At 53.8% G+C, this 18,803-nt stretch overlaps 1 protein-coding gene across 1 annotated transcript in view; it reads right to left on the bottom strand.

Annotated features, from left to right (window-relative positions):
• Nucleotides 1-316: 316 nt before the first annotated feature.
• LOC140725358 (von Willebrand factor A domain-containing protein 7-like) overlaps nucleotides 317-18,803 on the bottom strand; it is an 83,719-nt gene continuing 65,232 nt past the window's right edge. The window contains exons 15-18 of the mRNA XM_073040785.1: nucleotides 16,770-17,038; nucleotides 12,683-12,816; nucleotides 7,220-7,373; nucleotides 317-1,523 (exon numbers count right to left, since the gene is read on the bottom strand). Of these exons, the coding sequence (XP_072896886.1) occupies nucleotides 1,131-1,523; nucleotides 7,220-7,373; nucleotides 12,683-12,816; nucleotides 16,770-17,038 (950 nt within the window). The 3' untranslated portion in view covers nucleotides 317-1,130. The remainder of the gene's footprint in view (nucleotides 1,524-7,219; nucleotides 7,374-12,682; nucleotides 12,817-16,769; nucleotides 17,039-18,803) is intronic.

Raw genomic sequence — 18,803 nt, forward strand, 5'->3', positions numbered from 1 at the left:
ACGTTGACTGTACTTTTTTCCATAGATGCTGTCTGGAACTGTCCATAGGAACTGAACAGTTCCTCCACCATTCTGTGAATGATTTGTATCTGTGAATGAATATCTATTGCTGTATCATTGTATTGTTGACTTTGCCCACATCATGTGCCTTTAACTAGCTTAACAATGTCAAAGCAAAAGGTGAGCATGACAAAAAAAAAACAAAAATAGTGGAAGATCTCCCAGATTGGAATAATCGTCCAGGAAAATCAAACAGCAAATTCAAGATTTGATTTGGAAAACAGGAATTTTAATTTGGAGTTTTGTGTTCGACATCAGACAGTGTACAGCATAGTGAAAGAAAATCAAAGATCCCCACCATCTGGGCCATGACATCTCCCGGCAGCTCCCTACAAGGTTACAAACTAGTCACCAAACACTAACAAACCTCTTCTGATGTACTCTTGAAAGTGTTCTGACTGGTGACATCACGGTCTGGTACGGCAATTCGAATGCTCAGGTCAGTAAGAAGCTGCAGAGATGTGCAAATATTTCCATGCAGAGAATGTGGGTGCATTGAACAAGCTCCCAGACGTAGGGGTTGAGACAGGAGCATTAACAATATTTAGAAGAAGCTTGGACAGGTACGTGGAAAGGAAAGGTCTGGAGGGATGGGGCTGGCTTAGATGCAAATCTCGGTCAGCGTGGATCAGATGGGCCAACATGTCTGTTTCCAGTCTTTGTGACTCTGTGACACTTGGACCGGTAAATGGATAGGAGAGATTTAGAGGGATAAGAGCCAAACATGGGCAAATGGGACTAGACGGATGAGAATCTCGGTCAGCATGGACCAGATGGGCCAAAGGGCCTGTTTCTGTTGTGTAGGGCTCTATGAAATTGGACAGATGCACAGATCGGAAGTGTAAAGGGATATGGGACCAAATGCGCGGCATCTGTTTCCTTAAGAATCGGGAGCAGTATTAGGCCATTCAGCCCATTGAGTCCCTCTGCCTTCCCCAGCTCAACAACTGTGACCTCTGGAAGGTGTGGGAGAGGGAATTTCTCCCTGAGTTTTTGATTGAGGGATGCGTCTGGTGGGGGAGGGGTGTCCAGACAGAGTGCCCAGGGAGCAGGTTGGGCAGATCCTACATTCAGAGCAGCAGAGAAGTGGCAATGATAGAGAGGCTGAGGAGAGTAGCGGCCCCACCGGAAGCGGTGGAGGGCCCGGCCCGACTCCGGGCCTCGATGAAGCAGCTGCCCACATTGCCAGAGGCGTCCACCCCGAGCAGGGTGATGGAGGGGTGACAGCAGGTGGAGTTGTACTCCACCAGTGTCAGCCGGAACTCCCCTTCCTGCTCCTGCTCAGTGGTCAGGTTCCCTTTGTCATGGCGAGCCCGGACACTGGCCCAGTCAGCGCCTCGCTCGGAGAACTCAGCATGGAGGCCCCAGGTCTGCTCGGCGCAGTCCACCTCGTGCTCCTTCTTCGCAGGGCAGTGGCCGGTCAGTGTGGTGGTCCGGCAGGTAGGAGGGTCCGTGTCCACATTCTGTGGGTGTAGAGTCAGGATTAATAAGGGAATGTGGGGTGCATTCAGTGGGCACATGGCACGTGTCACTGCCCTTCCCATAGTGCGCCCTCCTCACCATCACTCCCAAAATGTTCCTCCCCAACGCCACTCCCAAAACATTCCTCCCCAACACCACTCCCAAAACGTTCCTCCACAACGCCACTCCCAAAATGTTCCCACCCAACGCCACTCCCAAAATGTTCCTCCCCAACGCCACTCCCAAAACATTCCTCCCCAACACCACTCCCAAAACATTCCTCCCTAACGCCACTCCCAAAATGATCCCACCCAGCGCCACTCCTGAAATGTTCCTCCCCAACCCACTCCCGAAATGTTCCTCCACAACCCACTCCCAAAACGTTCCTCCCCAACACCACTCCCAAAACGTTCCTCCCCAACGCCACTCCCAAAACGTTCCTCCCCAACGCCACTCCCAAAACGTTCCTCCCCAAAGCCACTCCCAAAACGTTCCCTCCCAGCGCCACTCCCGAAATGTTCCCACCCAGCGCCACTCCTGAAATGTTCCTCCCCAACCCACTCCCGAAATGTTCCTCCCCAACCCACTCCCAAAATCTTCCTCCCAATGCCACTCCCAAAATGTTCCTCCCCAACCCACTCCCAAAATGTTCCTCCCCAACCCACTCCCAAAATGTTCCTCCCCATGGAGAGTAGAGCTCCCTCCTCACTGATCATCCCTGGTGAAAGATTGACATGGATAGAGAGATGGAATGAGAATGAGAGCAGGTGATGGAGAGAATGTAACAGGAACACAGAGAGAGGGAGAGACAAAAGAGGGAGAGAGGAAGGGTGCAGAGGGAGAGAATGGGAGAGGATGAGGAAGGGGAGAGAGGGACAAATAGAGAGAGGGAAAGGGTGGAAAGAGGAAATGTAAAAATGGGAAAAGATATCAAGAATCGGAGACAATGAAAGGGAGAGGGAGACAAAGCGTGTGGGGGACAGAGAGAGGGGTGAAAAAGAGTGGGAGAGCATCAGAGGGAGGGAGGGTGATAAAGAGGGGTATAGAAAGTGGGAGAGTGACAGTGAGAAAGGAAGGAGGGTGAGAGGAAGAGGGGTACAAAGAGAGTGGGACAGGGGCGAGAGAGATAGAGAGTGGGAGAAGGAGTCACAGGGAGAATAGAGGGAGAGTGGGGAGTGTCAGAGGGAGGGAGGGAGGGAATGATAAACAGGGGTACAGTGAGTGGATGAGAGAGAGAGGGACAGAGAGAGAATGAGGGAGAGGGGAGTACCAAGTGCACAGGAGAGCAACAGAGAAAGAGAGGGATGGGGAGAAGGAGAGAGAGGAGGTAGAGATGAAGAGTGAGACACGAGGGAGGGTGAGAGGAAGAAGGGTTCGAAGAGTGGGAGAGAAACGAAAGAGAGAGGGAGAGAGATAGAGAGTGGAGACAGAGGAGTGTGGAGCGACTGGTCGACCACCGTGGGGGTCCCAGGAGGCGGGTCGAGGAGTTTGGAGGGGATCGAATACCAGAAGACTTCAGTAATTGAGCTCCAACGATTGTGCACGAAGTGGTTTGGACTTTGATAAGTTTGGCGCCTTTTCTTTTTTTTCTCTTATTCATATATACTGTATCGTTAGTAATCGCTTAGTTATAGTAATCTTTATAAATTGTACTCATTTAATCGCATAAGGTGTACTGTCTGTTTTTGGGCGAGGCGGGGACATCACACAGCATCCACACCAGCTGATTACCCAGTTTGGCGGGGCCGAAGGCTGCTCCCCCTAGACTAGAACGAGTTTGAGCGATGCCTGAGGTGACCCAGGGGTTACATTGTGGGTGCGATCGTCCGGGATTGATTTCTGTGGAAGCTGTGTGATCGCCCTCTTTAAATTGTGTCTGCGGCGAAGAGCTGGTGTGCTATTGCCGGTTATCTCTGCATGTGTGTTGGGTGGGGTGGCTGCTGTTGGTAGCCCGGGGGTCGTTGTTCGAGTTCCGACTAGCGCTGACGAAATGGTGGTGGTACCATGGGTTGTCCGTACTGTTTGGAGAGTGAGGAGTGACAGGTTGGGATGTTTCAACTATGGTGGGCTCCGCCCGGTTGTTGGAATAATGTCCAGCCCTAAAGGGGCGGAGCAGACCTCTCAGTTCTTGGGTGAGTGGCAGTGCTTGGCTGAGGGAAAGCGACAGGGATTGGTTGAAAGTTTGAGTAGGCGGGCTGGTAGCCTTGTTAGAATTGTCGGGCGCAATTATCTCGAAGTGACAGCTGCCAGTTCTGGGAAAGTGTGGGAAAATGCGTGTGGTTCGACTGGAAGTCAAATGCCGCAGCTGGGGGGCTTATCATATCCGTGGCAGGAGATTGGTGGGAAGTTCTTAGGGTATCCCTTTTGGTTAGGAGGGCAGATAAATTGCTTGCGGAGACAGGGGGATTTGTCAAGGGGATCAGTTGTTCCGTTGATCCGAGAGATGTCGGGAAACTTAGAGGAGGCCCAGTGGGGGAACGGCTTGGGGTCTCTGGGGGAGCACGTTCCCAGCAATGTACCAAGGAACTCCCGCAAGGAACAGACCCTATTCCTGAAGGCTTAGAGGGACCACGCACTCAGGTGTTGTTACGGATGGATGGAGGTCAAGTTAAAGCCATCCTCGGCACCGGGGCACCGGTTAAGTTGCTGTACAGTTTGTTTTATAACCGTTTTTGGAAGCCTTTACCCTTGATGACATTGACGACACTGGAGATTTGGGGTACCAGTGCCGGTGATTATAAAGACGACGGTTGTTGGTCAGTGAAAATGGAGTTCTTAGAGGCAAATGTGGAGGTGACTGAGGTTCGTGAATCGTTGATGCTGATGTGTCCGGACACTGTTGAGACGGGCAGCGTTTCGGTTATGGAGAGAACCAATATCCTGTTAGTGCGCTTGGGGGCCTGCCCGGAGGAGGCGGGTGAGAGCTGTTTGGAGGCATTGTCGATGCACCCAGAGTTTCGAGCTGCTTGTGCGGACGTGTGTAGCAGCATTGGGCCGATACCGAATTCAAACCAGAGCCGGTGGTGGTATGGCCTGGAGGAGTATCTGAGGGTGAGACCCTCTTAGTGGACGCTGCGAAATACCACCAGGGAGGGGAGTTGACTGCTGAAGACACCTCGGTGAGGCAGAGGTTGCGGCGACTGGCCCCTACAGAGTGGCAGACGTAGGCAGCGTGTGTGTGGATTATATTGGGCCGTAGAGGCGATGGCCTATCTGAGTGGTGCGAAGAGGTTTAAGGTGCTGGATCTGAGGAGTGGATGTTGCCAGATCCCGATGAGTGAGGCCGCCAAGGAGAAGACGGCGGTTAAAAGTTTCCTAGGAGTCTTTCCGGTCCGAAAAAATACCACAGGGTATCTCCGGAGCCCTTGCAACCTTCCTGCAGGGCATGTGGAAGACCATGGGGGTGTGGAGGCTTTTGGAATTTTGACGTATGTGGATGATCTCCTGGTATTTGGATTTGCCTCAGGAGAATATGAAGTGAGGTCGTTGCTGGAGCGGCTGAGAACTACAGAGTTAAAGTGTTTTCTGGACAGGTGCCAGGGCTGGCGAAGGTCGCAGCTCGTGAGTGTCTGTCTCTATGGAATCAAGTTTGAAATTAAGACTGAGAGACCGGAGAGAGTGATCTGGACCCATTTGAAAGATGTACAAGTTGGAGAGAATGAAGAAAGTTGTTTGACTGAGGGCCACAGCAAACTGAGAGCCTGGAGAAGGTAGTTTGTGGAGGTGAAGAAATTGCGGACAAATCTCGGAAGGGGGAAGCGGTAGCTTGAAGGGAACCTGAAGATGACCATCAACAGTTCAAATGAAGTGCAAAACCTGAAGGTTGATCTGGAAGAAGTCATGAGGAGAAAAAAAGAAGCTGGAGAGAAGTGCAGTGAATACTGAACTGGAGGGTGACCAATCTTTAACTGCTGCTTTTCAGGTCGGGGTGGAAGAAGCTGTTGGAGTAACTGCATTCCAGATTGAGATGGCCGGGATGCAGGAGTCAGAACTGCTGAGCCAGGGGCCAGAGAAGATGATAATCTCAATTGCAGGAGGCTGAAGAGACTGCAGGAGCAGTGCAGGTCACGTGTTTCCGTTTGGAGAAGATCAAACAGCAGCTACTGATCAAAGAAATGAGGAAGAATACGGATTCAAAGGCTGATGGCTGGATGTGTGGTACATGCTGCCTTTTGCTGACTTTCCCTCGATTGAGGAAGAGACCTTTGGCCCTTCTTCCACTGAGTCAGGTGTAGTGGGGAGGGTTAGCTGTGTGCAGTGTGGGGTATGAGTGAGAGGTTGAAAGAGGAGTTGGTAGTGGACCCAAGGTATCCCCAGCTGTGTCCTAGCCTAAGGGTTTAGGTGAGGGGGGTACGGAGGTCTCAGAAGGGTTAGGGAACGCCCAGATAGTTGGCCTATATAGCTCCTAAGGAACAGGGCGTGAGGTTTACTGTGTGGGGAGGAGATGTCACTGCTGGTGTTTGGGTTATGGTGTGTTGGCAGGAAAGGTGACGAGTTATCTAATAGTCATGAGGACATGACTTTTATTTGGTGGGGGGAGAGTGTAACGGGTTTTTTTTTTCTTTTTCTTTGTTACTGTGTATGTAATCAAAATGGCGTCTTTGTTTGTTACAAGTAGGAATCCTGGCGCCTGTCTTAATGGTAGGAATGCTATTGTCTTTGTTATGATAAGTGCTGGAAGCTTGTTTGGGACTGTAAACTGATTGTTGGTGGGGACTTTTGGGAGTCGGGTGCGATGGAGTGACAGAGAGAGGACGGAGTGCTGGAAGCCGGGTGACGGAATGGACCCCGAGCGGGGGTCCCCGGCCCAAGGTTTTCGGTGATGAGAGGAGACGGAGACAGAGGAGTGTGGAGCGACTGGTCGACCACCGTGGGGGTCCCAGGAGGCGGGTCGAGGAGTTCGGAGGGGATCGAATACCAGAAGACTTCAGTAATTGAGCTCCAACGATTGTGCACGAAGTGGTTTGGACTTTGATAAGTTTGGCGCCTTTTCTTTTTTTTCTCTTATTCATATATACTGTATCGTTAGTAATCGCTTAGTTATAGTAATCTTTATAAATTGTACTCATTTAATCGCATAAGGTGTACTGTCTGTTTTTGGGCGAGGCGGGGACATCACACAGCATCCACACCAGCTGATTACCCAGCTTGGCGGGGCCGAAGGCTGCTCCCCCTAGACTAGAACGAGTTTGAGCGATGCCTGAGGTGACCCAGGGGTTACAAGGGGGAGAATTAATGGGAGACAGAGATGGGGAGGGGGCCGGGGAGAATTCATTGATTGAAATCTTTCCTAAACCCCCAGATGCTTTGGGTGTTGTCTCGGGACCGTCCCCCCAGCTGAAGGACCTCCCCATGTCTGGGGGATGGCCCTGTGTTTGGGGGATCTCCCCATGTCTGGAGGATGGCCCTGAGTCTGGGGAATGTCCCTGCGTCTGGGGGATCTCCCCATGTCTGGGGAATGTCACTGCGTCTGGGGGATCTCCCCATGTCTGGAGGATGTCCTCATGTTTGGGGAATGTCCCTGCGTCTCGGGGATCTCCCCATGTCTGGGGAAGCTCCCTGTGTCAGGAGGACATTCCTCCTGTGCTCAGACCCCTGGTGTGTTTGGTGTCAGCACCTTCATTTACATCCCTCAATTCCCCCCACTGGTGGGACGAGGGTGCTGATGTTGTGGAAATCCCTTCACCCTGGGACGTACCCGCTCTGTGACCGTCAGCTGGAGGACGGCGTAGGTGAAGTCGATGTCGGACTGAGCCTCGAGCGTCACTGTGACCAGGGTTCCAGCTTCCACGTTGGTGGGGGTGGGGGTAGTCAGGTTACCCTCTGCAGACTGGTTCTTTCCGACGTACAGTCTACAGGGGAATGAAGTTCCATCACCTCAATGTACTCCACAATTCCTGATTCAAGCAACCGTGGACAGAACAGTTCCCAAGCCCATGGGGATGAGATTTCATGGGACAGTCACGTGCACCCCACACACAGCATTGTGCCCCACCTCACTGCCCCCTCACAGCACAATGCTCCCTCCTCACCGGCCCTCCCAAGCACTCCCTCCTCTCCGCTAATCCCACAGCGTCTCCCTCCTCACTGCAAATACCACAGCGTCTCCCTCCTCACCGCTAATCCCACAGCGTTTCCCTCCTCACTGCAAATCCCACAGCATCTCCCTCCTCTCCGCTAATCTCACAGCACTCCCTCCTCACTGCAAATCCCACAGCATCTCCCTCCTCAACTAAACCCACAGCATCTCCTTCCTCACCACTAATCCCACAGCGTCTCCCTCCTCACTGCAAATACCACAGCATCTCCCTCCTCTCCGCTAATCTCACAGCGCTCCCTCCTCACTGCAAATACCACAGCATCTCCCTCCTCTCTGCTAATCCCACAGCATCTCCCTCCTCACCGGCCCTCCCAAGCGCTCCCTCCTCACCGCTAATCCCACAGCGCTCCCTCCTCACCGCTAATCCCACAGCGTCTCCCTCCTCACTGCAAATACCACAGCATCTCCCTCCTCACCGCTAATCCCACAGCGTCTCCCTCCTCTCCGCTAATCCCACAGCGTCTCCCTCCTCTCTGCTAATCCCACAGCATCTCACTCCTCACCGCTAATCCCACAGCGTCTCCCTCCTCTCCGCTAATCCCACAGCGCTCCCTCCTCACCGCTAATCCCACAGCGTTTCCCTCCTCACTGCTCCCGGTGTGGCCTTTTATATATTGGTGAGACCCGACGCAGACTGGGAGACCGTTTCACTGAACACCTACGCTCAGTCCACCAGAGAAAGCAGGATCTCCCAGTGGCCACACATTTTAATTCCACGTCCCATTCCCATTCTGATATGTCTATCCATGGCCTCCTCTGCTGTCAAAATGAATCCAAACTCAGGTTGGAGGAATAACACCTTATATACCAGCTGGGTAGCCTCCAACCTGATGACATGAACATTGACTTCTCTAACTTCCGTTAATGCCCCTCCTCCCCTTCTTACCCCATCCCTGACATATTCAGTTGTTTGCCTGTTCTCCATCTCCCTCTGGTGCTCCCCCCTCCTTTCTTTCTCCTGAGGCCTCCCGTCCCATGATCCTTCCCCTTCTCCAGCTCTGTATCACTTTCGCCAATCACCTTTCCAGCTCTTAACTTCACCCCACCCCCTCCGGTCTTCTCCTATCATTTCGCATTTCCCCCTCCCCCCACTACATTCATATCTCTTACTATCTTTCCTTTCGGTTAGACCTGACGAAGGGTCTCGGCCCGAAACGTCGACAGTGCTTCTCTCTATAGATGCTGCCTGGCCTGCTGTGTTCCACCAGCATTTTGTGTGTGTTGTTGTTTGAATTTCCAGCATCTGCAGATTTCCTCGTGTTTGCTCTTTAAATTCACTACTGCGAAGCCTCTGCCAGTGATGCCTACACTGAAGAAGTTTAAATCTTCTCTTCGACGGGAGTTCAGTGAAACTCTCTCTCGCTGCTCCCCATCTATAATTCCTTCAGCCCTTCAACTTTTCGATCATATTTTGACCCAGACCCGCTATTACAGCCACATATTCTTCCTTGGAACGTGTCTCCGCCGCCAACTGACTCCAGTTGGCTTCAGGATCCGTTTTCGAGCTTCTCAATTTGGACCTTCTGAGGAGCCCAGGTACTCACATTTAATTGACTCTGCCTCCCGTTGTTTCTCCTGTCGGGCTCTGAGGGCGACACTCTCCGCCATGAGAAGGTACCTGGCGTCCCTATCACAATCCCTTCCACGCCTCCGGGACACCTTTTTCTCCATTTGCAACGGACCTGTCCGTTATTTCATCCTCCGTTGGATCCATGCGTACAATCGCCGTTACTTTGAGTTTATCACGTCCTGCAAGGATCTCAAGATCTTCCATCTACAGACCCCAGAGCATGGTCTTCGTATCGCGTCCCCGGGCCCGGTAGTCCATCTCGGCTGCCCCAGTGACCCAGGGCATATTGAAAACCCGGACTCCAGCACCATCACCGCGGCTTCCAACGACCATGGACAGATTCAAAGCGATTGTGCAACCACCGACTGCGACTCCAGCCTTGAACTCCAGATCGGGTTTTCACTTGCTGCGATTGTGTCTCCTGTCTCCCCTTCCCCCACCACCACTCTGCAACCCCCTCTCCCTCAGATCCCATCGTCAGCTCCTGGGCCCTCAGAGGCTCCATCTTCCTCTCACCCCAACCCTCCCCTCTCCACTGACACCACCAGCCTCCCTAAACCTTCTGATCCCATCTCTCATCCGTGCCGGGGCTTTACCATCCTCTCCGACTTTCAGCTCTCTCAGGCAGAGCGCTCTGTCCTCAGTAAGGGCCTCACATATGTCCCTCTTCGCCCACACCTCAGCGAGTTCTGCGTACGCCATGATGCCGAACTCGTCTTCCGCCGGCTCCGTCTTCGAGCTTACTTCTTTAGCAAGGACTCTCCTACCCCCACCGATGACCACTTCTCCCGTCTTCAACCCTCTTCCTCTTCATGGACACCCTGCTCTGGTCTTCTGCCTGTTCTGGATCTCTTTATTGCTAATTGCCGACGGGACATCAACCGTCTCGACTTCACCACACCGTGTTTCAATTCCGACCTCTCTCCTTCCGAACGATCTGCTCTCTGCTCCCTGCGCGCCAATCCCAACCTTAATATAAAACCCGCTGATAAGGGGGGAGCTGTTGTAGTCTGGCGTACTGACCTCTACCTGGCCGACGCACAGCGACAACTCTCTGATACCTCCTCTTATTTACCCCTTGATCATGACCCCACTAAGGAGCACCAGGCCATTGTCTCCTATACCATCACCAACCTTATCAGCTCTGGGGATCTCCCATCCACTGCCACCAACCTCATAGTTCCCACACCCCGCACTTCCCGTTTCTACCTCCTACCCAAGATCCACAAACCTGCCTGTCCAGGTAGACCTATTGTCTCAGCTTGCTCCTGCCCCACTGAACTCATTTCTGCATACCTTGACACTGTCTTATCCCCCCTTGTTCAATCTCTTCCCACCTATGTTCGTGACACTTCTCATGCTTTGAATTTTTTCAATGATTTTAAATTCCCTGGCCCCCACTGTCTTATCTTCACCATGGACGTCCAATCCCTATATACCTCCATTCCCCACCGAGATGGTCTCAAAGCTCTTCGCTTTTTTTTGGATTCCAGACCTAACCAATTCCCCTCTACCACCACTCTCCTCCGTCTAGCGGAATTAGTTCTTACTCTCAATAGTTTCTGCTTTGGCTTCTCCCACTTCCTCCAAACCAAGGGTGTAGCCATGGGCACCCGTATGGGTCCCAGTTATGTCTGCCTTTTTGTTGGCTTTGTGGAACAGTCCATGTTCCAAGTTTATACGGGTATCCGTCCCCCTCTTTTCCTTCGCTACATCGACGACTGCATTGGCGCTGCCTCCTGCACGCATGCTGAGCTCGTTGACTTCATTAACTTTGCCTCCAACTTTCACCCTGCCCTCAAATTTACCTGGTCCATTTCCGACACCTCCCTCCCCTTTCTTGATCTTTCTGTCTCCATCTCTGGAGACGGCCTATCTACTGATATCTACTATAAGCCTACAGACTCTCACAGCTACCTGGACTATTCCTCTTCCCACCCTGTCTCTTGCAAAAATGCCATCCCCTTCTCACAATTCCTCCGTCTCCGCCACATCTGCTCTCAGGATGAGGCTTTTCATTCCAGGACGAAGGAGATGTCTTCCTTTTTTAAACAAAGGGGCTTCCCTTCGTCCACCATCAACTCTGCTCTCAAACGCATCTCTCCCATTTCCCGCACATCTGCCCTCACCCCATCCGCCCGCCACCCCACTCGGGATAGGGTTCCCCTTGTCCTTACCTACCACCCCACCAGCCTCCAGGTCCAACGTATAATTCTCCGTAACTTCCACCACCTCCAACGGGATCCCACTACCAAACACAATTTTCCATGCCCCCCTCTTTCTGCTTTTCGCAGGGATCGCTCACTATGTGACTCCCTTGTCCACTCATCCCTCCCATCCCTTCCCACCGATCTCCCTCCTGGCACTTATCCTTGTAAATGGAACAAGTGCTACACCTGCCCTTACACTTCCTCCCTCACCACCATTCAGGGCCCCAGACAGTCCTTCCAGGTGAGGCGACACTTCACCTGTGAGTCGGCTGGTGTGGTATAATGCGTCCGGTGCTCCCGGTGTGGCCTTTTATATATTGGTGAGACCAGACGCAGACTGGGAGACCGTTTCGCTGAACACCTACGCTCAGTCCGCCAGAAAAAGCAGGATCTCCCAGGGGCCACACATTTTAATTCCACGTCCCATTCCCATTCTGATATGTCTATCCATGGCCTCCTCTATTGTCAAAATGAATCCAAACTCAGGTTGGAGGAACAACACCTTATATACCGGCTGGGTAGCCTCCAACCTGATGGCATGAACATTGACTTCTCTAACTTCCGTTAATGCCCCTCCTCCCCTTCTTACCCCATCCCTGACATATCTAGTTGTTTGCCTGTTCTCCATCTCCCTCTGGTGCTCCCTCCCCCCTCCTTTCTTTCTCCTGAGACCTCCCGTCCCATGATCCTTTCCCTTCTCCAGCTCTGTATCACTTTCGCCAATCACCTTTCCAGCTCTTAGCTTCACCCCACCCCCTCCGGTCTTCTCCTATCATTTCGCATTTCCCCCTCCCCCCACTACATTCAAATCTCTTACTATCTCTCCTTTCAGTTAGTACTGACGAAGGGTCTTGGCCCGAAACGTTGACAGTGCTTCTCCTTATAGATGCTGGCTGGCCTGCTGTGTTCCAGCAGCATTTTGTGTGTGTTGTTGGTCTCATCTTTTATATTCTTGGCTAGCTTTCCTTCATGTTCCATCGTTTTTCCCAAATTGCTGTTTAATTGCCTTCTGTGGATATATAAATGCTTCCCAGTCCTCTACCTTCCCACTAACTTTTCCTCTGTAACTCACTCGGCACCCCGTCCTCACCACCCAACGTGATCTCTCCTTGCCGCGCACCCCCCCCCCCCACAGCAGCATGTGCCCTTCTCAGTGCCCCTCCCACAGAGTGGACTCCCTCCTAAAGAAGGCACTCACTGATTTCCACCCTCATGCAGTGTGGCGCTCACTCAGATGCGAAAATGGGGGGTGGGGCTAATGGGGGTGATTTGTGTTCCCACCTCAGAGGGTTTCCACTTGTGACATTTTGATCGTCAGCCAGAGAGATATCGTACACAGATCCCGGACCAGCATTGGAAATGTTGAAGCGGATGGTAATGTTTTCACCTGCGATAAAGCTGGGATCAAACATGACCTGAGACACCCGAGGAAGAAACATCATAAATCAATAACCAATCACCAACATTGATCAAAGATCAATAATCAATCACCAATCAGAGCAAGCTCAGTGTAGAGGGATCCACCTTGTGTCTGAGTGTGTGATGGGACGGTGTGGAGGGAGCTTCACTCTGTGTCTGACCCCGGGTGTGCATGATGGGACGGTGTGGAGGAGCTTCACTCTGTGTCTGACCCCGGGAGTGTGTGATGGGACGGTGTGGAGGGAGATTCACTCTGTGCCTGACCATGGGAGTGTGTGATGGGACGGTGTGGAGGGAGCTTCACTCTGTGTCTGACCCCGGGAGTGTGTGATGGGACGGTGCGGAGGGAGATTCACTCTGTGTCTGACCCCGGGAGTGTGTGATGGGACAGGGTGGAGGGAGCTTCACTCTGTGTCTGACCCCGGGAGTGTGTGATGGGACGGTGTGGAGGAGCTTCACTCTGTGTCTGACCCCGGGAGTGTGTGATGGGACGGTGTGGAGGGAGATTCACTCTGTGCCTGACCCTGGGAGTGTGTGATGGGACGGTGTGGAGGGAGCTTCACTCTGTGTCTGACCCCGGTAGTGTGTGATGGGACGGTGTGGAGGGAGCCTCACTCTGTGTCTGACCCTGGGAGTGTGTGATGGGACGGTGTGGAGGGAGTTTCACTCTGTGTCTGACCCCGGTAGTGTGTGATGGGACGGTGTGGAGGGAGCTTCACTCTGTGTCTGACCCCGGTAGTGTGTGATGGGACGGGGTGGAGGGAGCCTCACTCTGTGTCTGACCCTGAGAGTGTGTGATGGGACGGTGTGGAGGGAGCCTCACTCTGTGTCTGACCCCGGTAGTGTGTGATGGGACGGGGTGGAGGGAGCCTCACTCTGTGTCTGACCCTGGGAGTGTGTGATGGGACGGTGTGGAGGGAGCCTCACTCTGTGTCTGACCCTGGGAGTGTGTGATGGGACGGTGTGGAGGGAGCTTCACTCTGTGTCTGACCCCGGTAGTGTGTGATGGGACGGGGTGCAGGGAGCCTCACTCTGTGTCTGACCCTGGGAGTGTGTGATGGGACGGTGTGGAGGGAGCCTCACTCTGTGTCTGACCCTGGGAGTGTGTGATGGGACGGTGTGGAGGGAGTTTCACTCTGTGTCTGACCCCGGGAGTGTGTGATGGGACGGTGTGGAGGGAGCTTCACTCTGTGTCTGACCCCGGGAGTGTGTGATGGGATGGTGTGGAGGGAGTTTCACTCTGTGTCTGACCCCGGGTGTGCGTGATGGGACGGTGTGGAGGAGTTTCACTCTGTGTCTGACCCCGGGAGTGTGTGATGGGACAGTGTGGAGGGAGCTTCACTCTGTGTCTGACCCCGGGAGTGTGTGATGGGACGGTGTGGAGGGAGCTTCACTCTGTGTCTGACCCCGGGAGTGTGATGGGACGGTGTGGAGGGAGTTTCACTCTGTGTCTGACCCCGGGTGTGCGTGATGGGACGGTGTGGAGGAGTTTCACTCTGTGTCTGACCCCGGGAGTGTGTGATGGGACAGTGTGGAGGGAGCTTCACTCTGTGTCTGACCCCGGGAGTGCGTGATGGGACGGTGTGGAGGAGTTTCACTCTGTGTCTGACCCCGGGAGTGTGTGATGGTACAGTGTGGAGGGAGCTTCACTCTGTGTCTGACCCCGGGAGTGTGTGATGGGACGGTGTGGAGGAGTCTCACTCTGTGTCTGACCCCGGGAGTGTGTGATGGGACAGGGTGGAGGGAGCTTCACTCTGTGTCTGACCCAGGGAGTGTGTGATGGGACGGTGTGGAGGAAGCTTCACTCTGTGTCTGACCCCGGGAGTGTGTGATGGGACGGTGTGGAGGGAGCTTCACTCTGTGCCTGACCCCGGGAGTGTGTGATGGGACGGTGTGGAGGGAGATTCACTCTGTGCCTGACCCTGGGAGTGTGTGATGGGACGGTGTGGAGGGAGCTTCACTCTGTGTCTGACCCCGGGAGTGTGTGATGGGACGGTGCGGAGGGAGATTCACTCTGTGTCTGACCCCGGGAGTGTGTGATGGGACAGGGTGGAGGGAGCTTCACTCTGTGTCTGACCCCGGGAGTGTGTGATGGGACGGTGTGGAGGAGCTTCACTCTGTGTCTGACCCCGGGAGTGTGTGATGGGATGGTGTGGAGGGAGATTCACTCTGTGCCTGACCCTGGGAGTGTGTGATGGGACGGTGTGGAGGGAGCTTCACTCTGTGTCTGACCCCGGTAGTGTGTGATGGGACGGGGTGGAGGGAGCCTCACTCTGTGTCTGACCCCGGGAGAGTGTGATGGGACGGTGTGGAGGGAGCCTCACTCTGTGTCTGACCCTGGGAGTGTGTGATGGGACGGTGTGGAGGGAGTTTCACTCTGTGTCTGAACCCGGGAGTGTGTGATGGGACGGGGTGGAGGGAGCCTCACTCTGTGTCTGACCCTGGGAGTGTGCGATGGGACGGTGTGGAGGGAGCCTCACTATGTGTCTGACCCTGGGAGTGTGTGATGGGACGGTGTGGAGGGAGCTTCACTCTGTGTCTGACCCCGGTAGTGTGTGATGGGACGGGGTGGAGGGAGCCTCACTCTGTGTCTGACCCTGGGAGTGTGTGATGGGACGGTGTGGAGGGAGCCTCACTCTGTGTCTGACCCTGGGAGTGTGTGATGGGACGGTGTGGAGGGAGTTTCACTCAGTGTCTGACCCCAGGAGTGTGTGATGGGACGGTGTGGAGGGAGCTTCACTCTGTGTCTGACCCCGGGAGTGTGTGATGGGACGGTGTGGAGGGAGTTTCACTCTGTGTCTGACCCCGGGTGTGCGTGATGGGATGGTGTGGAGGAGTTTCACTCTGTGTCTGACCCCGTGAGTGTGTGATGGGACAGTGTGGAGGGAGTTTCACTCTGTGTCTGACCCTGGGATTGTGTGGTGGGACAGTGTGGAGGGAGATTCACTCTGTGCCTGACCCTGGGAGTGTGTGATGGGACGGTGTGGAGGGAGCTTCACTCTGTGTCTGACCCCGGGAGTGCGTGATGGGACGGTGTGGAGGGAGCTTCACTCTGTGCCTGACCCCGGGAGTGTGTGATGGGACGGTGTGGAGGGAGTTTCACTCTGTGTCTGACCCCGGGTGTGCGTGATGGGACGGTGTGGAGGAGTTTCACTCTGTGTCTGACCCCGGGAGTGTGTGATGGGACAGTGTGGAGGGAGCTTCACTCTGTGTCTGACCCCGGGAGTGCGTGATGGGACGGTGTGGAGGAGTTTCACTCTGTGTCTGACCCCGGGAGTGTGTGATGGTACAGTGTGGAGGGAGCTTCACTCTGTGTCTGGCCCCGGGAGTGCCTGATGGGACTGTGTGGAGGAGTTTCACTCTGTGTCTGACCCCGGGAGTGTGTGATGGGACAGGGTGGAGGGAGCTTCACTCTGTGTCTGACCCCGGGAGTGTGTGATGGGACGGTGTGGAGGGAGCTTCACTCTGTGTCTGATCCCGGGAGTGTGTGATGGGACGGTGTGGAGGGAGCTTCACTCTGTGCCTGACCCCGGGAGTGTGTGATGGGACGGTGTGGAGGGAGCTTCACTCTGTGTCTGACCCCGGGAGTGTGTGATGGAACGTTGTGGAGGGAGCTTCACTCTGTGCCTGATCCCGGGAGTGTGTGATGGGACGGTGTGGAGGGAGCTTCACTCTGTGTCTGACCCCGGGAATGTGTGATGGGACGGTGTGGAGGGAGCTTCACTCTGTGTCTGACCCTGGGAGTGTGTGATGGGACAGTGTGGAGGGAACCTCACTCTGTGTCTGACCCCGGGTGTGTGTGATGGGACAGTGTGGAGGGAGCTTCACTCTGTGTCTGACCCCGGGAGTGTGTGATGGGACGGTGTGGAGGGAGTTTCACTCTGTGTCTGACCCTGGGAGTGTGTGATGGGACGGTGTGGAGGGAGCTTCACTCTGTGTTTGATCTGACCGTGAGTTTGGTACTGCTGATGGAGGTGACAGATGGACTCTGCCTCCGGAAAATCCTCCCAACCTCCTCCATCCCTTCGAGCAGCACCAAGAACTCTTGCGATGGAAAACTCAGGAACTCTGCCAGGAAAGTGCCGGTCTCTGAGGTCGGAGTCAGGGCCTCCTTACTGAGTGTCCTCCCCTGGAAGTCCAGCAGGGAGATGTTCTTGGGCTGGTGGGATGGGTAGTTCTCTAACCCCGTCATTGTGACCCTGAGTGTGGCTGGTTCACCTGGACCAAGGACCAGAGACGATAATTAAACACTGATTGACAACGATTCCCTTCAGCTTGGATGCCCTGCACGATAACAGACACTGGAGTACAACGAATCCCTGCTGACCACTAACTGCCCATTTATGCTTAACCGTGTTTCATAACCCCCACTTTCCTGTCAACTCCACCCCCCTCGGCTGTACCCCTCACCCTCACACTCCGGGGGCAGGTGGAATTCACAGTTGCTGATTAACCACCCACCCTGCCCCCTACACACACACAGACCATCACGGGGGACGGGTCTCACACATAAACACAGTACCAGAGAGCCTGTGACACTCTGTCTCGGTCCAAGCCAGTGCTCGATCCCTGGAACTGTGTCTGACACGGAGTTCCAGCCTCATCTCCATGGCTGGGGTGACAGGGTTTCATGCCGGACCAGCACAGACCCTGGCTTATCGGATGTCTGGTGAACTTCTCAAATTCTTTTTCATTCATTTTGTGGTTGAAGAGTTACACAAGGGCATCAGGAACCTTCCCATGAATGGCATTAGGAGTCCTGGTGAGTTTAAAGCTGGGGTTCTTAATGTGGGGTTCATGGACCCTCAGGGGTCCCTGGACAGATTCCAGGGGGCCCATGAGCTTGGATGGGAAAAATATTCGGTAGGTCATGTCAGCTGAGATCGGCCCCGTGGTTTGTTCATCCTGCAGCATGTGGGAAATCAGGGATACTTCCAGTGTCCCTGACGACTATATGTGCAGGAAGTGTGTCCAACTGCAGCTTCTGGCAGACCGCATTGAGCATCTGGAGCTGCGATTGGATTCATACTGGAGCATCCGCGATGCTGAGAAAGTCGTGAATAGCACGTTCAGTGAGTTGGCCACACCACAGGTAAAGGCTACACAGCCAGAAAGGGAAGGGGTGGCCACTAGACAGCATAGCAGTAGGCAGGTAGTGCAGGAGTCCCCTGAGGTCATCTCCCTCCTAAACAGATATACTGTTTTGGATACTGTTGGGGGAGATGTCTCATCAGGGGAAGGCAGCAGCAGCCGAGTTCATTGCACCATGGGTGGCTCTGTGGCACAGGAGGGAAGGAAAAGGAGTGGGAGAGCTATAGTGATAGGGGATTCGATTGTAAGGGGAATAGATAGGCGTTTCTGCGGCCGCAAATGAGACTCTGGGATGGTATGTTGCCTCCCTGGTGCAAGGGTCAAGGATGTCTCTGAGTAGTTGCGGGACATTCTGGAATGGGAGGGTGAACAGCCAGTGGTCATGGTGCACATAGGTACCAACGATATAGGTAAAAAACGGGATGAGGTCCTACAAGGTGAATTTAGGGAGTTAGGAGATAAACTAAAAAGTAGGATCACAAAGGTAATAATCTCTGGATTACTACCAGTGCCACGTGCTAGTCAGAGTAGAAATAGGAAGATATTTCGGATGAATACATGGCTTGAAAAATGGTGCAAGGGGGAGGGATTCAAATTTCTGGGGATTGGAACCAGTTCTGGGGAAGGTGGGACCGGTATAAACAGGACGGTCTGCACCTGGGCTGGACTGGAACCAATGTCCCAGGAGGAGCGTTTGCTACTGCTGTTCAGGAGGATTTAAACTAATGTGGCAGGGGGATGGGAACAAGTGCAGAGAGACAGAGGGGAGTAAAATGAGGGTAGAAGCAAAAAGTAGTAAGGTGAAAAGTAAAAGTGGCAGGCAGGCAAATCCAGGGCAAAAAACAAAAAGAGCCACTTTTCAACATAATTGTGTAAGGGCTAAGAGTGTTGT

This window comes from Hemitrygon akajei, chromosome 1 (genome assembly GCF_048418815.1).
Source record: "Hemitrygon akajei chromosome 1, sHemAka1.3, whole genome shotgun sequence".
NCBI lineage: Eukaryota > Metazoa > Chordata > Chondrichthyes > Myliobatiformes > Dasyatidae > Hemitrygon > Hemitrygon akajei.